The sequence below is a fragment of the Pseudorca crassidens genome, chromosome 21, assembly GCF_039906515.1.
Source record: "Pseudorca crassidens isolate mPseCra1 chromosome 21, mPseCra1.hap1, whole genome shotgun sequence".
Classification (NCBI taxonomy): domain Eukaryota; kingdom Metazoa; phylum Chordata; class Mammalia; order Artiodactyla; family Delphinidae; genus Pseudorca; species Pseudorca crassidens.
Window position 1 is genome coordinate 7795586 of NC_090316.1, and position 21939 is coordinate 7817524.

Here is a 21939-nt window from a genome sequence, read left to right on the forward strand (position 1 = left end):
GTATATGTATACAGAACTGGAATTGCTTAATTATATGGCAGTTCTATTTTCACTTTTTCTGAGGAATCTCCAACTGTATTCCATGGTAATTGTACCATGTATACAAACAGAAACAGACTCACAGATATAGAGAACAAATTAGTGGTTACCAGTGGGGAGAAGGAAGTGGGGAGGGGCAGGATAAGGGTATGGAATTAAAAAGTACAAATTACTATGTATAAAATAAGCAAAGAGGTTATATCAACACAGGGATATGTGACCATTATTTTGTAATAACTTTAAATGGAGTATAATCTATAAAAATATTGAATCACTATGTTGTACACCTGAAACTAATATGTTATAAATCAACTATACTACAATTTAAAAATCAGTCAATCAATCAAGCAGGGGATGTAAGGTACACATAGGGAATATAGTCAACAATACTGTAACAAACAAAATTGAGATATCACCTCACTCTTGTCAGAATGGCTATCATCAAAAAGTCTACAAATAACAAATGTTGGCAAGGATATGGAGAAAAGGGAATACTTGTATACTGTTGGTGGGAATGTTAACTTGGTGCAGACATTGTGGAACACAGTTGGAGGTTCCTCAAAAAAACTAAAAATAGAACTACTGTAAGATCCAGCAATTCCACTTCAGGTATATATCTGGAAAAAACAAAACACTAATTTGAAAGGATACATGTACCCCAATGTTCATAGCAGCACCATTTACAATAGTCAAGACGTGGAAGCAACCCAAATGCCCATCAACTGATGACTGGATTAAGAAGATGTAGTATATATATATATATACAATGGAATATAACTCAGCCATAAAAAAGAATGAAATTCTGCCATTTGTAGCCATAAAGATGAACCTAGAGAGTATTATGCTTATGAAATAAGTCACAGAAAGACAAATACTTATGATATCACTTATATGTGGAATCTAAAATATACAAATGAATGTATATGCAAAACAGAAATAGACTCACAGATATAGAAAACAAACTTGTGGTTACCTAGGGGACAGGGAAACAGGTAGGGACAAATTAGGGATATGGGATTAACAGATACAAACTCCTATATGTAAAATAGATAAGCAACAGGATATACTGTATAGCATAGGAAATTATAGCCATTATCTTTTAATAACCTATAATGGAGGACAATCTGTAAAAATACTGAATCACTATGCTGTACATCTGAAACTAATACAATATTGTAAAACAATTATACTTCAGTAAATAAGTATATACATATATACCAGGATGAATAAATTTTAAAAAATAATTATAATTGTATACCAACTTTGTAGGGTGACAGATGGTAACTGGACTTATTGTGGTAATCTGAAAATACTGGTAAAAAAGTACTGAATCACTGCATAGTACACCTGAAACTAATATAATATTATACACTAATTATAGCCCAATAAATATGTTAAAAATAATAATAGGTTAAAAAATTAAAATGGGCAAATAATTTAATAGACATTTCACCAAAAAGGTATTTAGATAGCTAGTAGGTCATGAAAGATGCTCTACAGCATTTTTCATTAGAGAAATGCAAATATAAGCTAAAATGAGATATCAGTACACACCTGTTAGAATAAATTTAATCAAAAGAGACAATATCAGGTGTTGACAAGTATGTGGAAAAATTGAATCATCATATATTGCTGATGGGAAATGTAAACTAATAAGTCACTATGGAAAATAGTTTGGCAGTTTATTACTATGGTAAGCATAAACCTACCATACGACACAGCAATTTCACTTCCAAGAATCTACCCAAGAGAAAGAAAACTATATGTCCATACATAAATATTCATAGCAGAATGACTCAAAATAGTCAATATCTGAAAAAAATCTTGAATTTAACTGGTAAATGGATAAACAAAATGTGTTATCTACATGTATTAAGAAATAAAAAATTTATGAAGTATTGATAAATGTTGCAAAATGGATAATCTTAAGTGAAAGAAGCTCAATGCAAAGTCCTACATATCACATATTTCAGTTTTATGAAATGTCTAGAAAATGCAAAATTATAGAAACACAAAACAGATCAGCAGTTGCCGAGGGCTGGGGATGGAAGCAGAGAAAAACTGCACATAGGCAGGAAGGAACTTAAGGCAATCAGAATGTTCTAAAACTGGATTTGTGGTAATGTTTACATAATTCTATTCATGTACTAATGATCATTGAGCTGTACACTTACAATGGGTGAATTCTGTGGTGTATACATTATACTTCATTAAAACTGGTAAAAATAAAGTGTTATCAAAAGATTGGCCACTTATAAGCAAGGCTTGCTTTTTTGTATTTCTTTTTTTATCTCCTAAGGATCTTAGCATGTAGTTATGCACACAAGTCCAGAGAAATATCTGTTAAATAAATCAATGAATAGGATGAAATATTACCCTTTCTAACAAAAATAACAGAAGAAAGGGTTTATACTCTCTGAGAACTGGTAGGTACAAGGGTAGAGATTGAGGAACCAGGTTTTAGTTAAAACAGATTCTCCTTAACCATTTTGGAGAAAATTATTCTCTTCATTTGAATCATCTAGATACCATTCAGATAATACCCTAATTCTTTTACATTATATTCTCTCTTTGAACTTTAAAAAATTGTTTTACCATGAGGAAATGACAAATGTTAGACAAATTAGAACATTCTGATTTATATGTTTGCTTTTACCATCAAAACTTTACATTCCTTATCAATAGTAATATTGGTTAGTTATAGTCATACTATAATGGAATTGATGTATTTCACTGCTATGTAATAAAAATAAGAAATTTCATATAACAACATTATGGAAAATCTCTTACATTTTCTACTTTTGAATTATCACTTGTATTTGCTTGGATTTTCTCTGGAAATATAATTTGTAGAAATGAATTTTGAAAACCTGAAGAAACAAAAAAAACAGTTAATAACTGTGTTTTAAACTTGACTAAATATTTGTTCAGGTTCTTTTATAAGACTTGCTTATGCAAACATGAGTCATCACTGTGTACTCCTATAGAAATCTTGAAAACACTTTGTTTAAAAACAGACAAGATAGCTATGAAAGACTAAAAGGGGGCACGGAGAGGTATTCAACTTACACAAAATTTGCTGTTCCTGAAGAAAAGCGAACAAATGAATTAAAAAATATCAAATATATACTTCAAGAAGACTTTCCTGAAATAAAAGATTTGAAACAATAGACTAGAAAGTACACTGCATTTCAGGAATAACTAATAACAATTAATTAAAACTGAGACATATTCTACTAAACTTATTGGATGTCGAAGATAAAGAAAGAATCCTATGGGCATATGAGCAAAAAGGAAAAGTGAAAATCATATTGGGCATAAGAAGAGAAAAGCAGGTTGGCTTGAGATTCTTTAAAAACATTATTCAATGTTAAAAAACTGAAGAACTATGTCTTTAAAAAAATATTCAGGAAAAGAAAGTGTGGACCCAAGAATTTTATACCCAGCAAAACTGTCATTCAAATATACAGGCAAGGGACAGCTATTTACAAGCAAAAAAATCAAGGAAAATAGTTCACAAGTTCCTGTCACAAAAGGCAGACAAACTTCTCCCAATAAAGGCATCAATAGAGTTGAGGTAAAAGGCCTAGCTGTGAGCATTAAAATAAACTTAAATATAGAATATAGGCCAAAACAATGGTGGGAATCATCACTATTTAATAGGATGCAAGTGTTATAAACTATGATGATAAAGACATAACAACATATTCAATAATGTCAGGAAGGGTAGCAGAAGAAGAGAATTACCATATGTAAATACTGTTTTCCTTAAATTTATTGCAATGTGGTTCCAAAAAATGTTAAAAAGCTGAAAATTAAGTGGTAAAAGTAGAAACATATTGTTTAATGGTGTAAAAGAACTAAGATTTTTTAAAGCTATAGTCATATAATAAAGAGGAGAGCATGAGGTGGAAAGAAGTAGTAAGAAATAAATTTCCTTACACTCACAGTGAGGAATCACTAGTTACTACCTAAATTAAAAATTAAATCTATTATATAAAACAGATTATAAATATTCCAAATTAAGAAAAAAAAAAGAGCATACAAACACAAGGCATCCAGAAAATAAATGAAAAAGTCACAGATTTTTATGGTGAAAAACATTTATCAAAAAAAAAGCATGAAATCAGAAAAGTATGATATAAATAAGAAGCACTAAGATTAAATATCTCAGTCATATCAGTAAATGTGAGTAGGATGAACTGACCAACCTAAAGAAAAACTCATACTGGAGACAGACTCTTATCAGCCCAGAGGTGGGACCAGAGTAATCTATGAACAAACTTTACCTCATTAGTTTTCATCCATATATTTACCTTTCCAGTTTGCTGCCCTTGGAAGCCTAAAACTGCCTTCCTGTGTCTGTCACTTCTCTACAAATTTAATGTTTTTTGTTGAAGATAAGCTGGAACTCAAAGTTGCTATTTTGAGTTACTTTTGGTTTAAGTTTCTCCCATGATGCATGCTGTATGCATTAATAAGCTATTTTTCTGTTATCAAAAAAAAGAAAAATTCTCAGATTGGATCCACAAAATCAAAACCCAATTACTCAGACCTTTGGTGGAATATTAAACACTGGCTTTAAACTAATAATGATTTTTTTTTTTTTTGGCTGCATCGGGTTGCAGCATGCAGGATCTTTCATTGTGATGCTCGGGCTCTTAGTTGCAGTGTGCAGGCTTCTCTCTAGTTGTGGCATATGGATTTTCTCTCTCTAGTTGTGGCACTCGGGCTCCAGAGTGCATGGGCTCTGTAGTTTACAGCACGTGGGCTCTCTAGTTGAGGCATGAGGGCTCAGTAGTTGTGGCTCATGGGCTTAGTTGCCCCATGACAGGTGGGATCTTAGTTCCCCAACCAGGGATCGAACCCACGTCAGCCGCATTGGAAGGTGGATTCTTTACCATTGGACCACTGAAGAAGTCTCCTAATGATGATTTCTGAGTACCTAAAGTAAGACTGTGGTCCACGTCAGGAAAAGATATATGATTAGCAGAAGAAGTCAGGTGATGAATGGAAGTTATTAGGTTCACATCTATGAACACACTCATGGGTCTACAAGTTCATCCTATCATAATCTGCCCAATTATGGAAAAGTGTGTCAAAACAGGTATAATCAGTAACTTGTGGAATGCCCATCTTGTCTCCCTGACCCATAGAATGAGGATTGTTATGGTAGGGAGGGCCAAATGGAAACCTCTGAATATCACCTGCACCATCACCAAAACATTAAACCAAAAACCTTTCTATACCAAGAAAGTATATACAAGGGCAATGATTTCTGTTATTTTACTTGTTTGATCTGTGCACATGATAGATAAGCAATAGAGAATGACAATGAGTTGTCTTAAGTGTAATCAGGTAATGATTGCAATAATTAATATTGTTCCAAATATGGTCTCTTTACTGAACCAAATCAACACAGGCATTGGCACCTGTATGTAGCCATTAATAGAAAAAGGTGCTGTTTTCTCTATCCCAATAAGCAGGAGATGCCAGGAGCAAGTTTCCATTTTTGCTTAGTAGTGATGCCAGTATACCTTCACCAATCATATTGCCTCAGATGCCTCAGATCTTTATCATCTGGTTCTTCTTCTACCTGGACCCTAAAAATCTCACTGTCTGTGGTAGATAGAATAATGCCCCCAAAGATGTCCATATCCTAATCCCCAGAACCTGTTAGGTTACACGGCAAAACAGAATTAAGGTTGCTAATCAACTGACCTTAAAATATGAAAATTATCCTGGGTTATCTGTGGTCTTAATTTAATCACAAGGGTTCTTAACAGTAGAAGAAAGAGCCAGAAAAGAAAACCAAAGAGATGGCCATGTGTAAAGACCTCAGCCCAATACCACTGACTTTGAAGATGGAGGAAGGGGGCCATGAGCCAAAAAATGCAAACAGCCATTAGAATCTGGAAAAGACAAGGAAACAGATTGTCTCCTGCAGCTTCCAGAAGGAACAGGCACTGCTAACACCTTGATTTTACCCAATGAGACCCATTTTACAGAACTGTAAGATAATAAATTTGTGTTGTTTAAGCTATTAAGTTTGTGATAACTTGTTACAGCAACAATAGGAAACTAACATATCATCTAAGAGAAAGACCTGAAGTAGCAGGTACATTAGATGCCTTGAAGAAGCAGGTGTGCCAGAGTCTTAACACACACACACACACACACACACACACACACACACACACATCCACCTGTAATGGTCTAGTGGTCTAAACCACACTCGAAAATATCCTCCATAATAAATAGTAAGAGGCAGAACTTGGTAGACCATTTTGGATTTTGGAGGCAATATATATCATATATAGCTATGTTGCTTTGACCATTTTTATTGAACAAAACATAGGCTGCCAGATTTGTAAGACGCCAGAATACAAGACTCCTCAGCTACCTGAGTCTACTGGGCAAGGAGCTCTACTATTTTTCCTTTATGACTTAGGGTCTGTGGCAGAGCCTGTGTTAAGCCCCTCTAGGAGAATCACAGCAGAGGCTCCTGAGGTTTGTAAGCAAAGACACGCCCTCACTGGTATATGCTGTGGATTGAGTGACGGTGCCCCAAAAGATATGTCCACTCAGAACCTGTGGCTATAACCTTATAACCTTGCAAAGAAAAAAGGGTCTTTGCAAGGTGTAATTAAGTTAAGGATCTCAAGATGAGACCATTCCAGATTAGACTGGACCCTAAATCCAATGACTAATATCCTATAAGTAAGAGAAGGGGAAAAGACACACAGAGGAGACATCAATATAAAGACAGAGGCAGAGGCTGGAGTAACATGTCTCCAAGCCAAGGAATGCATAGGATTGCTGGCAGCCATCAGAAGCTAGGAGAGAAGCATGGAACAGATTCTCCCTCAGAGGCTCCAAAAGTAATCAACACTGTCAATACCTTGATTTTGGACTTCTGGCCTCCAGAAACAGAAGGGGGAAAAAATTCTGTTGTTTTAAGCCACCCAGTTTGTGGTACTTTGTTATGGCAGCCACAGGAATCTAATATAGTATGTAAGCATATTTCTTTTATGAAAGCTTTTAGCTCACTACTGGGCTCTGATAGAGGCTAAAATTCAGACCATGGGATCTTCAGACTATATGATCTTGCAACCTGAACCGCTCTTCACAGACTGACATCATCAGGCATTCACAGGAGTACTAATCAAATGGAAGTGTTATATATATATATGGTTGGGTTTGAACAGGTCCTAAAAGCTTTAAGTTGCATAACCAGGTGATTAATACTCCAGTAGGCCTACTCCTATCACGTTTCCATCATTTCCTAAAACCTACTTTTATGGTATCCTATGACCAGCTAACTGAAGGAGGGAAAGTAGATGTATGATATGCCAATAGTACACAGAAGTAAGTCCACGGGTATAATCTTAAAAACTCATAGATAGTTGGCCCTAAAAGAGAATAGAGCAAAGTAAATTCTCCCCGTAACTAGAATTTCACATGGTACACTTAACATGTCTAGTTTTCCTGTATACGAACTGATTACATTAAATGAGGCAGAAGCAAGTTATTATGTTGTTTCTTGAAAGTTTAAGAATGTTACCAACCTTAAGAAGGGTGAATATGGATGTTAAGTATCCCATCTAGAGGTGAACTGTGGGATACTGTAGAGAGGTTCAATCACTCAAACTATTTCTACCTTGTCTCCCTGTGCTATTAGACGTTGGAAACCTAACAACTCTATACCAGACTCCACTGCGATTAAGGTGCTGGCATGTCACCAGTTCCTGCTATTCATACACCCAAAAAAGACTTAGTTGCAGAAGTGAGCATTGTCAGATGGCAGCCACGTGTGAATATCTGGTCCTTCCGACATTTGTAGTAATAGAATTATCTGGTCCTTTTGGACTACTGGGACAGACATTCTGCTGCCTAGCCCAAACACCATAGTGGTATTTTCAATAGAATACTCTTCCGGTATAGTTCCCATGGTATCACTAGATATTCTTCCCTGCGTTGTGACCCTAGCCACATTGTAGCATCTATGTAGCATCTAAACCTGCCTCTTTGGTACTTTCTAAGGTTTTGTGATCCTAACATTCTTTTGTATGTGATATTATATATCTGGAAAACCCAAAGGAATCATCATAAATATTATTTTAAAAAGAGGATTTAGTAATGTGACTAGAAACAAAATTAATATATAAACCAATCATTTCCCTGTACACAAATAAAATAGTTAGGAAGTAACCATTTACAATAACAACAAAATGTGTAATACCCATGTAAATAAATTCCTAAAGGAATATATATAATTTAAATTAAAAAAAAACTTTAAATTCTAAAATGGTTCATAAAAAAAGTCAAATAAATTGAAAGCTATATCCAGTTCTTGGAATATAAAGATAGCAATTTTCTTTAAATTAATTTATAAATTTTATGAAATCCAAGGGTAAAGTCCACAGGAGTTTTTTGAAACAACATAAGATGATTCTAAAGTTCACATGCACAAAAAAAAAAAAAAATACAAATAGACCAAAATTTTGACAAAGAAAATTAGAGGGACGTAAGCTAGAAATAGAAGGAAATTGCCTTAACTAGAAAAAGTATCAGAAAGCACACATTAAAAATTGTAAATTATGAAATACTACAGAGAAATTCAAATAAAACTAGGTAACAAAGTCTATTATCACTGCCATTTTCAAAAATGTTCTGAATGCCCTCATTAATATGATAAAATGATAACAAGAAAGAAGGGCATAAATGTTGGAAAGGAAAAAACAGTATGTCATTATTTGCGAACGATATAACTATCTCCTTAAAAGTTCTTAGAGAATCAATAGAAAAACTCTAAACTACTATAATTAAATCAACTGAAATAGGCATCATCAAAAAAAATTAATGAAATAGGATATATGAGGAGGTAGGCTTTCAAATCACTGGGGGAAATATAGCCAATGGATAGCGGCAGGAAGACTGAACATCCATTTGAAAAGTAATTAAGTTGGGTTCATACATATGTATATATATAAAGAGTAGATAAAATGTATTTATATGTTTCTATATATAATATGTACATAAATACATATATATTCAAAATCGATTAAGAGTCAAAGCCCAGAAGTCTTAAAGGAAAAGATAAATATATTTGCATACATAGAAATCTTTTTAAAATCTTTAAAGATGCAGGAAAGATTGTAAGAAAATACAAAGTATAAAAGCCAAAGGATTAACATCCATAATATGATTTATGATTAAAGGTGGCTAACTCACTACATGTTTACCTCTTCTCTCAGTGAGAACCCTCTAAAAGTGGACAAAGGAAAGATGCTACCATCAGCTAAGAGTCTCAAACAATTTTCTGGAAGGTAAGCTAATGATGGAAGTGTGATCATTGTTGAGAGATTCTAGAAAAACTCTAAAACAGAAATCAGATGTGACAGATACAATAGGAAGTATTCTTTCCCATTGGTATACTTCTTAGGAACTAACTCCAGACTTAGCCATGTAACTTACTCTGGTCAATTAGACAATAGCGAATGTAACAGAAGCAAACCTGAAAAGTGCCTGTGCACTGTGGCTTGGCCTCTCACTGCCTTGGAATCCTGAAACCACATGTAAACAAGCCTGAGCTGTCCTGCAGGAGGGTGAGAGTCTATGTGAAAGGGAGCCAAGGCACCCTAGCTGAACACAGTCCAACAGACAGACCAGTGCGTGAGACCATCTGGATCATCCAGCTGCCAACCAACTCAGGAGCGGATGACAGATCCAGGAAAGAGCACCGATGCGCCACAGACTACCTAAGCCAGTCCAAACCAGAGCAACAGCCCCACCAGCCCATAGAATCATGTTCTAGAACAGAGGCTGATGAAGGTGAAGCTCAGTCTTAAATAGGGCTCACTGAGAAGATGGCATCTGGGCACAGAACTGAAGAAGGTGAGGAGGGGAACAAATGAATATCTCTGGCAGATCACCCCAGGAAGAAAAAGGATCAAGCGCAAAGGTCTTTGGGAGGAACTGCCTGGCATGTCTGAAAAGCAGCAAGGGAGCTACTGTGGTTGGATTAGCATGAGCAGTGAGGAAGAGAGTAAGGGGTGAGGCCAGAGAGGGGACAAGCTGCTGAGATCCTGTAGGGCATTACAGGTCAGAGTTAGCACTTTAATTTTCATTCTTGGTGAGATAAGAAACCACTGAAAGATTCTGAGCAGAGGGCGGACATGAGCTGACTTAGATTTTAACAAGAAAACTTTATGTTGAGAATAGGCTGAAGGATGGTGTGTTAGTTATCTATTGCTGCATAACAAATTATCCCAAAATTTAGCAGCTTAAAATAGGGAACATTTATTAATCACTAGTGTCCTTAGGTCAGGTATCTGGGCACAGCTTAACCGAATGCCTCTGGCTCAGACTCTCACAAAGCGACAGTCAAACTGTAGGCCAGGGCTGCGACCATTTCAAGGCTTGACTAGCATAGGATCCACTTCAAGGCTCATGCACTTAGCTGTTGGCAGGCATTGGGTCTTACCAGGCTGTTAATGAGAAAGCTCAGTTCCATGCCACACAGGCCTCTCCATAAGGCTTCTCACAATATGACAACTTGCTTCCCTCAGAACAAGGGCTCAGAAAAAGAGAGACTGAAAGCGGGCACCCAGGACAAAAGACACAGTTTTTCTGTACCCTAATCTCACAAGAGACATCCCATGATCCTGACCACATTTTATTCACTAAAAACAAACCATAAAACACAGCTCACTCCGCCTGCCGATGCAGGGGACATGGGTTCGTGCCCTGGTCCGGGAAGATCCCACGTGCTGCGGAGCGGCTAGGGCCGTGAGCCATGGCCACTGAGCCTGCGTGTCCGGAGCCTGTGCTCTGCAACGGGAGAGGCCACAACAGTGAGAGGCCCGCGTACTCCCCCAAAAAAACCAAAAAACAAAAAACACACAGCTCACATTTAAGAGGAGGGGATTACACAAGGGCGTGATTACCAGGATGTGGGAAACATTGGTAGCCATCTCACAGGCTGCCTAAGAGAGTGCAGGAGAAGAAATATAAATTTGGAGTTATCAGTATCGACATGGTACTAAAAGCCATAGACTAAATAAAATCGAGTAGGGAAGGAGCCAATTCAATGAGCAGATCTTTTGTATGCTGATTCAAACAATGCATGGACATTATTTTCTAGGTGATTACAAACTGTAAGGAAACTTATTACACTCATGAAACAATTGAAAATTTGAACACAGACTGAATATTGGGTGATAGAAGAAATTGTTAATTTCTAAGCCATGATCATGATACTGTGGTTATATTTTCTGGCCATTTAGCAATATATATTGAAATGCTTAGACACGAAATGATATAAAGTCTATAATTTGCTCCAAATAATATGAGAATAGAGGAAGTGGTAGGGAACGTAGAAAAGAAACAGAATTAACCACGAGTTTATAACTGTTGAACCTGAGTTCTTTATTCTTCTATTTTTGCATTTATTTGAAATCCTCATAATTAAAAAAAAAAAGTTAATAACATGCAGGCCAAATAGCAATGGAGTAACATTCTCCAAGTGCTACTGGAAAAACAACTGTCAGTCTGAAATTGGATATCAAACTAAATTGTCATTCAACAGTGAGGGAGACATAAAGACATTTTCAAGTAAACAGACGATTTACCACTCAAACTCTTGACGAAAAAGATACTAAGAAGGAAAGAGTAGGGTGCTAGAAAGAAGGTAAGCAAGTCAAGCTATAAACTTGTGGATAAATCTAAGTAACAATAAAGATGATGACTCATTTGGGAAACAATACATAAAAGTGGCAGTAAATACGAAATAAGAGTAACATGTAGGATGATAAAGGCAGTGTCTGACAACTTTCCAAGGTCATTGTCGTTTTTAGAAGAAGACATGTTGCTTAATTGTAGACTCTAAGTCAATTATACATGTTACATTAAAATCAGAAAAACACATAAGACAGGAAATAAGATTTTTAATGATATCAAATAAAAAGTATAGTAAACAGAAAGCATAAAATATTATAAAAGACTTAAATACAAATATACTCTCCTTGAAAGTAGCATGGCTTTTCCAGTTTACTTCCTGGAAGTAAAGGGCTCAAGAGTTGTGTTAATTCTCAAATAGTCAAAAGCTTGTATAATCTAGTTTGAAGTTCCTTTGGCAGTACACTACCATCAAAAACGTAGAAGTTTCTCATCTAGTCGTCTTCAGTAACTTTGTCATGCAATTAAAACACATATAAAACTTTTTAAAGTCATAATTTTCAAATCTGCTTTATTTCTTTGCCCTTTATTTTCTGGATACTAGACCCTTTTCAGACAAATCATTTACAAATATTTTCTCTCATCCTGTAATTTCTTGGCCTAACTCCTATTTCTCCTTCCCTCCTCTCTCACCTCTCTCTCTCTCAACTAAGTGATGGCAACCATAAGTCAGTCTAAAAAAATATAATGTAAGGCCACACCCTTGACTGCAGTGCTAACCTGAGTAATTTTCTCTAACTGAGAGTTTTTACTGACGTTTCACTGCTCAAACCTTTTAAAATTCCATTTCTTACTATTTGAAATCTGGAACTGGTCACCCTTTAAAGTCCTGAAAGGCCCCAAATTTCTGGATTTATTCCCTATTAATTCGATTTGCAAACTGGTCAACTGTTTCCTGAGATTATCTCTTTCTCTTAACACTTTGACAAAATTGAGTAATGAAACCAACTTCCACGGCTAACAATCTCTTATCTAACTTCTACAGAATGTAGTCTGTCCTACAGTTTTTACCAAATGTTCTGTCACTTCTTGTCATTGATTTCCATTTTTTCCAGGTGGTTTCCATTTCTTGTCACCTGCTACCCATCAATACCCAGCAGCAAAGTCAAAGGCATATATTTTAAGTTTATCATGGCAGCACACCACTTCAAAGCTCCAATCTCTATATTAGTCAACTGAGGCTGACCAGGCTATGGAATGGCAATAAATAAACCTTGAAATCTTGGTGGCTTAACACAATAAAAGTTTCTTTGTTTTTCATGCAAAATATGATGGGAGTCACCAGGAGCTCTCATTCAAATAGTAACTCAGAGATCCAAGCTCCCTCCAAGTGGTAACACCATAAACTCAGCTCATAGCTTCTAAGGTAAATCTGGCATCAGAAAAGAAATATAGAAGAGAAATACCAGCTCTCAATTGCCTTGATCTAAAGTGATGCAAATCACTTCTTCTCAACCCCACGAGCAATAGTATTTAAACTGCCCCACACTAAATGGAAAAAGGCTCAGAAATGTAGGCAAGAAGATGGATACTTAGTGAGCACTGGGGACTTTGCCACATAAAAGGATGGAAAAAATATGTTCACAGCAAATATTAGCCAAAGGAAAGCTGACATACCTATGTTAACATTAGCATGAATAGACTCAAAGGAGGAAAAAAGCATTATTAGGAATAAACAGGGGCACGATATAGTTAATAAAAAGAAACCAGAATGAATGTAAATAAATAAAGTTGGAACCCTACCTCACACTGTGTACGAAAATTAACTCAAAATGGATCAATGACATAAACATAAGAGCTAAAACAATAAAATTCTTAGAAGAAAAGATAGGAGTAAATATACATGACCTTAGATTTGGCAATGGATTCTTAGATATGACACTAAAACCATGAGCAACAAAATTAGATTCCATCATAATTTAAAACTTTTGTGAGTCAAAGGACACTCCCAAGAAAGTGAAGACAACCTACAGCATGAAAAAAAATATTTGCAAATCATTTGTCTGAAAGTCTAGTATCCAGAATATAAAAGGAACTCTTGTAACTCAACAAAATGAACAACCTAATCTTTAAAATGGGCAAAGGACTTCAATACTCATTTCTCCAAAAAAGATATACAAATGGCCAATAAGCATATGAAAAGATGCTCAACATCACTAACTATCAGGGGAATACAAATCAAAGCCACAATGAGATACCCTGTCATAACCATTAGGAAGACTATAATCATTAAAATATAAAAGTAAAATAACATGTATTAGGAAGAACGTGGAGAAACTGTAACCCTTGTGCACTGCTGGTAGAAATGTAAAATTGCACAGCCAGTACGGAAAACAATGTAACAGTTCCTTAAAAAATTAAAAATAGAATCACTGTATGATCCAGCAACTCTACTTCTGTACATATACCCAAAAGAATTAAAAGCAGGGACTCAAACAAGTACAGGTACATACATGTTCATGGCAGCATTATTCATAATATCCAAAAGGTAGAAGCAACCTAAGTATCCATCAACAGATGAATGGATAAACAAAATGAAATATGTATTTTTCCATATGTATTTCACACAATGGAATGCTATTCATGTGTCAGAATAAAAGGAGAAAATTCTGACACATGCTACAACATGGATAAACATTGAGGGCATTATGCTAAGTGAAAGAAGTCAGTCACAAAGAAAAATACTGCATAACTCCACTTACATGAGGAAACTAGAGCAGTCAAATCCATGGAGACAGAAAGTAGAATGGTGGTTGCCAAGAGCTGGGGGAAGGGAAGAATGAGGAATTAGTGTTAAATGGGTACTGAGTTTCAGTCTGGGAAGAATAAAAAAAAATATTCTGGAGATGGACGATGGTGATGGCAAAACAAAGTGAATGTATTTAATGCCACTGAACTGTACACTTAAAAATGGTTAGAATGAGTACAAAATAGAAATCATAGAGCTGAATACAATAACTGAACTGAAACTTTCAATAGAGGGTTTCAACATCAGACTAGATTAAGTGAAAGAAAGGATCAGCAAACTTGAAGACAGAGCAATAGAATTCATCCAATCAGAGGAGCAAAAAATTAAAATTAAAAAAAAGAATGAAAAAGAGTGAAGACAGATTAAAGGATTTATGGGACACCATCAAGCAGACCAGTATCCACATTATAGAAGTCCCAGAAGGAGAAGGAGTGGGGGTAGAGGGCAGAAAGCTTATTTAAAGAAATAATGGCTAAAAACTTCTCTCACCTGGCAAAAACAGAAAAGAAAAATAGACATCCTAATCTAGGAAGCTCAAAGAAAACCAAAAAAAAAAAAAAAATTAAAGAGAACTACACTGAGACAGGTTATAATTAAACTGCCAAAAATTAAAGACAAAGAGAAACTCTTAAAAAGCAGCAAGAGATTTTTTTTCTTAAATTCCATATATATGTGTTAGCATACGGTATTTGTCTTTCTCTTTCTGACTTACTTCACTCTGTATGACAGACTCTAGGTCTATCCACCTCATTACAAATAGCTCAATTTCATTTCTTTTTATGGCTGAGTAATATTCCATTGTATATATATATGCCACATCTTCTTTATCCATTCATCCGATGATGGGCACTTAGGTTGTTTCCATCTCCGGGCTATTGTAAATAGAGCTGCAATGAACATTTTGGTACATGACTCTTTTTGAATTATGGTTTTCTCAGGGTATATGCCCAGGAGTGGGATTGCTGGGTCATATGGTAGTTCTATTTGTAGTTTTTTAAGGAACCTCCATACTGTTCTCCATAGCGGCTGAACCAATTCACATTCCCACCAGCAGTGCAAGAGTGTTCCCTTTTCTCCACACCCTCTCCAGCATTTATTGTTTCTAGATTTTTTGATGATGGCCATTCTGACTGGTGTGAGATGATATCTCATTGTAGTTTTGATTAAAAGAAAATGTCATGAAGAACCTAGGGGTAAGACAGGAATAAAGACACAGACCTACTGGAGAACAGACTTGAGGATATGGGGAGGGGGAAGGGTGAGCTGTGACAGGGCGAGAGAGAGGCATGGACATAAATACACTAACAAATGTAAGGTAGACAGCTAGTGGGAAGCAGCCGCATGGCACAGGGCTATCGGCTCGGTGCTTTGTGACCGCCTGGAGGGGTGGGATAGGGAGGGTGGGAGGGAGGGAGACACAAGAGGGAAGAGATATGGGAACATATGTATATGTATAACTGATTCACTTTGTTATAAAGCAGAAACTAACACACCATTGTAAAGCAATTATACCCCCAATAAAGATGTTAAAAGAAATAAATAAAATAAAATAAAATAGAAATTTAAAAAAAAAAAGCAGCAAGAGAGGGGCTTCCCCGGTGGCGCAGTGGTTGGGAGTCCGCCTGCCAATGCAGGGGACGCGGGTTCGTGCCCCGGTCTGGGGGGATCCCACATGCGGCGGAGTGGCTGGGCCCGTGGGCCGTGGCCGCTGGGCCTGCGCATCCAGAGCCTGTGGTCCGCAATGGGAGAGGCCGCAGCAGTGAGAGGTCTGCATACCGCAAAAAAAAAAAAAAAAAAGCAGCAAGAGAAACACAATTTGTTTTGTACAAAGGAACTCCCATAAGACTATCAGTGAATTTTTCAGCAGAAACCTTGCAGGCCAGAATGGAGTGGGATAGTATATTCAAAGTACTGAAAGAAAGAAAATTCCACCTAAGGATACCATACCCAGGAAAGATGTCCTTCAGAATTGAAGGAGAGATAAAGAATTTCCTTAAAAAAGTTAGAGTCCATCACCACTACAATGGCCTCACAAGAAATGTTAAAGAGAGTTCTTCGTACTGAAGCAAAAAGACACTAACTTTAAAAACTAAACATATCCTTACCATATGATCCAGCAATAGCACTCCTTGGTATTTACCCAAAGGAGTTGAAAACTTATGTCCACACAAAAACTTGCACACAGATATTTATGGTAGCTTTGCTCATACCTGTCAAAACTTGAAAGCAACCAAGATGTCTTTTAGTAGGTAAATGGATAAGTAAACTGGTATATACAGACAATGGAATATCACTCACTGCTAAAAAGAAATAAGCTATGCAGCCCTGGAAAGACATGGAAGAACCATAAATGCATATTACTAAGTGAAAGAAGCCAATCTGAAAAAGGCAACATACTCTAAGATTCCAACTATATGACATTCTGGAAAAGGCAAAACTATGGAGACAGCAAAAAGATCAGTGGTTGCCAGGACTTAGGGGAAAGGGAGAGATGAACAGGTAAAGCACAGAGGATTTTTAGGGCTGCAAAACTACTCTGGGGGATACATGTCATTATACATTTGTCAAATTCCACAAAATGTAAAACAGCAAGAGTGAATCCTAAGGTAAACTATAGATTTGGGGTGATAATGATGTATCAGTGTGGGATCATCAATTCTAACAAACATACCACTGTGGAGCAGGACGCCTAGAGCAGAGATTGTACAGGTGTGGGGACAGGGGTATGTGAGAAATCTCTGTACCTTTCTCTCAGTTTTGCTATGAACCTGAAACACTCTAAAAAATAAAGTTTATTCATTTTTAAAATGGTTGAAGATGGTAAATTTTATGTTTTGTATATTTTACCACAATTTAAAATAATTTTAAAACAAAGGTATAAAGAAGATGTAGCACATATATACAATGGAATATTACTCAGCCATAAAAAGAAACGAAACTGAGTTATTTGTACTGAGGTGGATGGACCTAGCATCTGTCATACAGAGTGAAGTAAGTCAGAAAGAGAAAAACAAATACCATATGCTAACACACATATATGGAATCTAAAATATATATATATATATATATATATATATATAGGTTCTGAAGAACCTAGAGGCAGGACAGGAATAAAGACACAGACGTAGAAAATGGACTGAGGACACGGGGGTGGGGAAGGATAAGCTGGGACGAAGTGAGAGAGTGGCATGGACATATATACACTACCAAATGTAAAACAGGGAGATCAGCTCAGTGCTTTGTGACCACCTAGAGGGGTGGGATAGGGAGAGTGGGACGGAAACACAAGAGGGAGGAGCTATAGGGATATATGTATATGTATAGCTGATTCACTTTGTTATAAAGCAGAAACTAACACACCTTTGTAAAGCAATTATACTCCAGTAAAGATGTTAAAAAAGAAAAAAACAAAGGTAATGTATTAAAAAAAAGCAAATGGGTAAAATATCCATTAAAGTTCAAAATAGACCAATGGATTTTAACATAACATATTAAGAAAAATTCATTGGTATGTTTTAGATTCCACATTGCAACTAAACTTTACCATTTATCACGTGTGTATTTGGTGCAGCATCCAAAGAGGAACACTGGTAATTACCTGAAAAGGCTCCTAAACTACTCCCTTTTCCAACTACATAAGCTGGAATTTTTTCATATACTTCAAACAAAACATTTGGCAACAGACTGAATGCAGAAGTAGATATGAGAATCTAGCTGTCATCTATTAAACCAAACCTTAAAGAGATTCACAAAATGTAAAACAATGCCACTCTAAATTCTTTGTTTTGGAAAATATAGTTTTTATTTTTTAAATGTGTTACTTACATTAACATATAATAGGTCTATTACTGTAATTGAGTGGGACCCTATGGGGCTTTCCCAGGACAGACCCCCCACACACACACATCCAATGTCCTCTGCCTGCCTCTTGTCTGTAGAAAAACTTTAGTCAAAGAATAAATTCAGAGAAGTGGAAAAAAAATGCAGAACCAAAGGAAAGCAGTCAAACAAGACAAAATAATAATAGTTTAGCCATTAAACAAAGTCAAGGACCTTTAGTTCCTCTTCAAGAGCTATAGATAATATTCTGAGCCATGTCCTTTGAGCTGTTTTGCAGACACTGAAACCCTCACCAGGTGGGAGAAGTTAACTACGTGATGACCAGACTGCAGCCAAGACATAAGGTGCTCCATCTTGCACAATTCCAAGAACTGGCCTCAAGGAAATGGGAACCAACCCTGGAACTGAAGATTAACTGAACTTAAAACAATCAAGATGACGCTGATCAGACCACCACATGACCAATTTCATGACTGCGGGAGCTGACTGTGCTGTTCTGCAAGTCGTAGCCCCCTCCCTCTGCCTATACATCCCTGAAACTCCCCTTTCAAAGCTCTTGCCCCCTGATCAACAACCAAGCTGGTGTTTGGACACGAGTCTACCTTCTCCCCAGGTTGCCAGCCTCCTGAATGAAGCAACCTTTCCTTTCCTACCAATACCTGTCTCTCGAGTACTGGCTTTCGAGCAGCCAAACCTGAGTTCAGTAACATTACTGTTATTTTTTAATGAATTAATTAAAATTCTTAAATTTCTACATTAATTTCTAATATGACAAATACTGACGAATATAAGCAGAACATAAAAGCTCTCTGAGAACTTCCATAATTGTTACATTTTTGTTCATTTCTTTGCTGAAAGAAACATTCCGAAAAGTTTCAGAAACACTGTATTTAAATGTTGCAGGTGTTATGGTGAAGATGTGTCCCCCGGCCCCAGCTTTCCTATTGGAAGCCCTAACCCCCAATGTGATGGTATTCAGCAATGGGATCTTTGGGAGGTAATCAGGGTTAGATGAGATCATGAAGATGGATCTCTCATGATGGGTTTCACGCCTTTGTAAGAAGAGACAAGTGAGTTTGCTCCTTCTCTCTGCTCACAAAGAAGAGGTCACGTGAGTACACAGCAAGAAGGGAACGGTCTACTAGCCAGGAAGAGAGACCTCACCAGATCCCCACTATGAGAGCACCCTGATTTCAGGCTTCCTGCCTCCAGAACTGTGAGAAAATAAATCTCTGTTGTTTAAGCCACCCGCTCTAGGGTATTTTGTGGGGGGAACGTCCGAGTTCAGCAGTGTAGCATGTAACAGCAAAATGACTGGAAACAATCCAACAGTCCTTTAATAAGAGAACTGGCTGCTAAATTGTGGTACCCCCAAGCCACAGAACACTATGCAGATGGGGGAGGAGAAGACAAGATATTCCATGTACTGACACAGAATGGGAAGATTCAGAACAGTGTATAAAAAGGGAAGGAAAATAAGAACATATCTTAAAATTTTACTTGCATCTAAATCCCCCCCTAATATATTTTAAAATTTTGAGGACTCTCTGTAACTGTTCCCCGTATTGTCACAATGTCAGCAATAGAATATTTTTTTGGTATTGCAGGACAAGTTACTGAATGCAGGACAAATTATACTGGAACAGATGATATCTGAGGAGACACAGTTTTCTGGAGTTTGAGTAGAGTTCATGAAGTTTCTGGGGTGCTTCTGAGCGCAAGAAATTGTGAGGTAGTTTTGTGAGTGCCTAACAGACCTCCATAAACGGCTGCCCCAAACCCAGATTCAGAGAGTCAGGGCGTCAGAGATTTAGTCCTTAAGCTTATTAAAAGTATCTTCCTCTCTCGTGAGTCAGTTCTGTATCCCTACGGAGCGCCTAAAAACTGCCCGGTTTCCTGACTGGCAAAAGAAACCTAAAAGCAGGGAAGGGCGCCGAGTTCTCAATCGAGTCGAGGCGCAGTTTGACCCAAGCAGGTACGCGTTTAAAGAAGGAAAAGAAAAATCTTCCTCCTCCCCCTACCGGAGTAACAAACAGGGCATCCTCGGGCTTACCGGGTCTTGACGTTAGCAAGCCACGGAGCCCCGCTAGCAACATCATTAGGCGGAACATTTCGTGACTCCTGTCTTCCAGCGGAGACTTCAACCCTACTGCGTTGGCCGTTCGTGAGCGCCGTTCTCGCGAAGCTGCGGCACCTACCGGAGCGCCCGGTACTCAGCGCCCAGTCCACCAATCGCCTGTAGGGCACGCCTCCCTTTATAGTCGTGCGTCCGGATCCGCAGGAAGTTCTTTTCCCAGCAGTCCGCTCTACCCGATGGCCAGTTATCTGGAGGTCCCCGACCACCCCAGCCCTCTCCGTCGCGGTCATCGTCCCCCACAAACTTTTTGCTTCGTGTGGATGGACCTAAAAGAACTAACATTTATTGTGCGCTGTTTTGTATCAGACACTACTTGGTGAATTTAACACTATGCGCATACGCACACGCGCGCGCACACACACACACACACACACACACGAATTATACATTCATATTTCCTAAAGCTGAGGTCTTTTAATTAAAACAACAACAACAACAAAAATCCAGATAGATTTTAAAACGATTCCAAGAAAGGGAAAAGTGAGTAGATTATGGTATCTTCGGAAAGTACCTGCTATGGTTTTTTTCCATACCCACTGCCCAAATACACTTTGTAACCAGGCTGTGTATTTCACTTCTTTGTTATTTCCTTCTCCGCAACCTTTCCTGTTTAAATCTTTTAAAAAGCAGACTTTATGTCATTCTTACTTGTGTATATGGCTCTCTCTATAATGGGAGGCATGTCTCATCCAGAACTTATATATCACAGGACCTAATGATGTACTGTGGTACCTGCAACATGGTAGAGTTTCAGTAAACATTTATAGAATTTAATAAAATCTGATCTGTGCTTAGAAAACCTAGATCATGTTTTACTAGATGGTTAGAGACCCAGGCAGCTGCCTGATAGAAAGGGAAAATGCGATACCTCGAACAAGGTAATAAGCTTGTGAACACAGTCACACAGCAACACCAAAGTTACATACAATTTATCCTTGATTATTAAAACATCTTTAGCAGATGGCAAAGACTACCTTTAATATTTTCAAATTTTTAAGTGGCATCTATGACCAAGAAATTTTACAATTTTTAATAACAATCCAAGATAAATCAAGGACAAACCTAAGTGAAAAGAATGTAAAATATGTAAAAATATATATAAAAGCAAAAGAAGTTCAGACTGATCAACAGTCTTTTAGAAAAGCTTTCTAAATATTCAAAGATCCAAGGAATTATCTAATTCTGAAAAAAGTTTTAAGTTGCATAGTTAATATATTACCAACTGTGAAATTTCAGTGATATGAATGACAATTGCAAAGCTGTGCAAAAACTGTGGGACTATCTCAGTGACAAACACAAACATTTTTGGTTGTATATTAATTCATTCAGAGATTTAAATTGAAATGAAGAATCTTTATTTGGGACTGTTTACAATTTTTAATATGTACCTGATTGTTAAAATAATGTACCATCTTCAGAAGACAGATATGTGTCT

The 21939-nt window shown here is 37.0% G+C and overlaps 1 protein-coding gene across 2 annotated transcripts in view; it reads right to left on the reverse strand.

Moving 5' to 3' along the window:
* The window catches only part of ADAM32 (ADAM metallopeptidase domain 32), a 164095-nt gene extending 143527 nt beyond the window's left edge, over nt 1–20568 (reverse strand). For both annotated transcript variants that reach the window (XR_010939495.1, XM_067721529.1), the window contains exons 1-2: nt 20421–20568; nt 2830–2909 (exon numbers count right to left, since the gene is read on the reverse strand). Coding sequence is in view for 1 of the 2 variants with exons in the window: in XM_067721529.1 (XP_067577630.1) it covers nt 2830–2909; nt 20421–20478 (138 nt within the window). In the remaining variant the exon portion in view is untranslated. The remainder of the gene's footprint in view (nt 1–2829; nt 2910–20420) is intronic.
* Between the last annotated feature and the right edge of the window lie 1371 nt (nt 20569–21939).